Raw genomic sequence first — 4,152 nt, forward strand, 5'->3', positions numbered from 1 at the left:
CAATTTTGATTGTTAAAGTCAAAGGATTGAACAAACATCAAAAGAAATTTTAGTTTTTAGTACCTGCACATGTGAAGGGAAGAGAAAATTGGTGGTTGTTATAATGCTTGACTGCAACTACCCCTGCAGACTTTGTACATTTAAATAACCGTAGTATATATAATATGGACCACCACTGCATTTCTTCGCACACTTAGACTGTGTCTGGTATGTATTCTTGGAATGCATTCTAGGTCGATTTCACATTCTCGGATTGTAAAAATAGTTGTTTTTATCGTCCAAGAATGTGAAATCGACCTAGAATGCATTCCAAGAATACATACCAGACACAGCCTAAGTGTGCGAAGAAATGCAGTGGTGGTTCATATTATATATATTATGGTTATTTATCACCACCACCACCACCACTACATAATTCCCTTTATATGCAAAAGCATAAGCAAAATCACACACCCTCACACACAAGGAAGGGGGGGGGGGGAAGAGGGAGGGAGAGAGCACCATAACTTCTATCAAAGGCTTGAAATCTTATTTCCACACTGCTGGGAAGACGCATCAAAACGGTTCATATTCATTCATTATATGTAGATCCTAACGATGGTTGCATTTAGTGTTTCTTTCTATCCATGGAAAGAAGAAAAGAAAGCCAGCAAAGTAAGAATATAAGCTCAAACGACATCTTAAGGATCAAACTCTGTGTATACTGTGAAATTTTAAGTTTTCATCCTAACATCAATGTGTGGGCAAAAACATGAAAAAGCAAAGAAAAAGGGGGAGACACGGGGGGGGGGGGGGAATCCAAGTTCAAAGCAGAATCTCAGGGATACTGTACATATCCTCCCATGCTAAGCATAAGGAAACTCTTGTAAAAGAGCAGAGGAAAACATGAAAAGGAAAGAAATACATCCAGCAGCTTTCTTTTGTTTCTCCATCATCAATGCTAGACAGGCTCAATGTCTTTAAGGAGCCCTACAATCTGATGCATACTTGGCCTCTTTGATGGAAGGTCAGCTGTACACAAATACCCAATTCTTAGAGCCTCTTCCATTTGGGTTTCTGGCCCCATGCCTCGAATTTTTGGATCAATTGCAATTAAACCTTGATTCTTTCTGACCAGTGTTCTCACCCAGCTAACCAAATTTGAATCTTGTCCATCAGGGTAATCATCTCCTATAGGTTGTTTCCTTGTAATCAATTCAAATAGAACAACTCCAAATCCATATACATCTGATTTTGGTGTTGGAGAACCTGCTTCTGGCTGAGAAAATTCTGGAGGTGCATACCTCTGTGAACCAAGAACCATCTCATGCTCTAGACCATTTCCAAAAATCTTAGCCAATCCGAAGTCCGATAGCCTCGGTTCCCAATTTGAATCAAGATAAACACTGCTAGCTTTAACATCTCTGTGGATTATTGGAGGGGAGCAACCATGGTGAAGGAAGGCCAGAGCTCGTGCTGTTCCTAGTGCAATCTTGTGCCTAATTCTCCAAGTTGTCTGTATCCCTTCAGAACCAACATTTTGAATTGCATTATTATTATCTTCATCCCATGTATCTGTGCTCCAATCCTCTGTTGTTTGAACCCCAAGCGGTAGATCATGAAGTAAATTCTGTAAATTTCCAGTCTCCATGTAATCATAGATTGCGATCCTCTGATCTCCAGCTAAACAATATCCTGTCAAGGGAACAAGATTTGGATGTCTTATCTGACCAAGGTATTCGAACTCCCTTGCAGTTTCTTGGTCAGTCATGGTGGATCCATGTACCAAAACCTTTACAGCTACATGGATACCTCCAGGTAGGAGTCCTCTATAAACAGGCCCAAATCTCCCTTCTGCCAACAGAGTTCCCCTATCAAAATTTGAAGTTGCGGATAAGAGGTCTGCAAAGGTGAAGTTCAGCAAAGGTTTCTCAAAAATTACTACGGGGACTGATGTCGCAACCTTTACATCAGCAACCCAAGTAGTTGAATCAGTCTGAAACGAGAATGGACCGGAGATGTTCTGATCTTCTTTGTATGACTGTTGCTTAACTACCCACATTCTAGATTTCCTTCTACACCCGAAGGCTAGGCAGAGCAACCCTACCAGCAAACAGACAAGGGCAAGGGATATAGCTAGAGCAAGCTTAAGTCCATTATGTGTGGTGGTTTTTCTTCTGAAGAGATTTGGGTTTGCAGCAATGGGGCAGCTGTTTAGTGATCCAATGAATGCAGACTCAAGGGTCTCAGGAGAGAATTGCGAAGCGCAGAGGGTAAAGTTGTTGTAAGAGAAGTTGAAATTTTGCATCTTGGGTAGTTTCAGCAGTATAGAATATGGGATTTCCCCAGTTAAATTGTTCTGTGAGACATCAAGAACTTGCAGATTGTAGATGTCAAGATAAGTAATTCGACCAGTGAGATGGTTTCCAGAAAGATCTAGGGTACGTAAGCTACCCAATTGTGAGATTGCAGGGGGAATGCTCCCTGTCAGACCAGTTTGGGACAGATTAAGATACTCTAGAGCAGGTAACTTTTCAATTTGTGGGAATTCTTGGTTGGAAAACCTATTGTATGCAAGATTAAGGTGCCTGAGATTTTGGGCTTTATTCAAATCCTGGAAGAAGGTTCCGCTGAATTTATTTGCAGACATGTCAAGAAAAACCAAACGAGACCAGTTGAAGCTGGAATTGGAGTGTACCTGGGAGATTTGTCCTTCAAATTGATTCTGACTAAGGTCGATAACTTTTAGTGGCTCGTGAAACACATTCATCACAGAACCCTGAAACAGGTTCCCAGAAATATTAAGATAAGTGATTGATTGGAGCCCAACAAAATCCTCAGACCTGCCATGAATCTCATTTCCAGCAAGGTTCAAAGTTTTGAGCTTTGGAAAAGCAGAACCAAAACCATATGGAAGAGTTCCATTCAGCAGATTGAATGAAAGGTCAATAGAGACCAGCGATTGGCAGTTCAGAAACCCAGAAGGAATGCTACCAATGAACTGATTTCGATCAATTTTGAGAACCTGAAGGCTCAATAGAGAGCTGACAGATGCAGGCAGCTCGCCGGAGAAGCTGTTGAAGGAAAGGTCGAGGCTTTGTAGTGCCCCGAAGTTGCCGACATTACTAGGAATGGACCCAGAAATCTGGTTATACGAGAGGTTAAGAGTCTTCAGATTACTCCCTAAACCCCAGAAATCAGAAGACAATCCAGTGATTTTGTTGTTGCTCAGATCCAAAGATTCAAGCTTGCTGAGCTTTCCAATAGTGTTATCAGGGATGAAACCAGAGATGCCCAAATCAGAGGCCACTAACCCAATGACATTTTCTTGATGGTAATCACAGAAGACCCATTGCCATGAACAAACAGAAGCAGAGATATTGTTAGCTTCTGAAGATATTACACCCGTTTTCTGCAAGAAATCGTAGATGTAGAACCCATCTGTATTGGGTTTCTGACAAACAATTTGCCTGCAGAAGAGGGCAAAAACCAGAATGGAACCGAATAAACCAAGACCCATCTGGGTAAAAAGCCTGCAACTCAGCAGCAACTGAAAAAAAAATGAAGCAGAACCTCCAACTACCTCAAAAGCCACACCAGAGTCTCAAACCCACTTGTTTGAGATAAATTGTCATCGATCTGAGTGGATTCAAACAATTCTCAGAAGCTTCCATGCAGTCCATGTTATAGCCAGAAACACCCAATATTGACTTCAAGCAAATCTGTAAATTGGGAAAAAGAAGAGTAAAACCTACAACTAAGGGAGTGAAAAAAATGTTTCCTGATATGGAAAGCTTTTGCTTATTGGGTCTGGATGACAGAACGTGAGCTTACCTTGTCAGATTTTGCAGGTCCATGAAAAACAACAAAGACGCCTGATTGATGCAGTTTTGTCTCTGTATTGGGTAACATGAGAAGCTTTTACAATTATTCAGTAATTTTTTAACTTCTGTATTTTAAACTACCAAACACCATAAGGAGAGTTGCAGGGAAAGAGGGAGGACGGAGAGAGGCTAAGCAAAGAAGAGCAAAAATGGGAAGAACTTTTATAGAATAGTATGGCTCAAAGCTTACTTGAAATAATTAAGAATCATAGTTAAAGACATCACATATATAAGGGGGTTAGGTAGTTGGGACACAAAGGAAAGTGGGATAAGAAACTTTTACAGAAAA

General features: G+C 40.8%; 1 protein-coding gene across 2 annotated transcripts; it reads right to left on the reverse strand.

The window, feature by feature from the left end:
• Nucleotides 1–674: 674 nt before the first annotated feature.
• LOC122646785 (probable LRR receptor-like serine/threonine-protein kinase At2g24230) lies at nt 675–3,726 on the reverse strand. 2 transcript variants are annotated; one of them, XM_043840389.1, is made up of 2 exons: nt 2,678–3,726; nt 675–2,593 (listed from the first exon to the last, which is right to left on the reverse strand). In XM_043840389.1, exons 1-2 carry the CDS (start codon nt 3,497–3,499, stop codon nt 941–943), a joined length of 2,475 nt encoding a protein of 824 aa, XP_043696324.1. In that variant the 5' UTR covers nt 3,500–3,726; the 3' UTR covers nt 675–940. The 2 variants fall into 2 exon arrangements, with proteins under 2 accessions (XP_043696324.1, XP_043696323.1); XM_043840388.1 differs by having other exon boundaries at nt 675–3,726.
• Nucleotides 3,727–4,152: the final 426 nt, after the last annotated feature.

This window comes from Telopea speciosissima, chromosome 11 (genome assembly GCF_018873765.1).
Source record: "Telopea speciosissima isolate NSW1024214 ecotype Mountain lineage chromosome 11, Tspe_v1, whole genome shotgun sequence".
Lineage (NCBI taxonomy): Eukaryota > Viridiplantae > Streptophyta > Magnoliopsida > Proteales > Proteaceae > Telopea > Telopea speciosissima.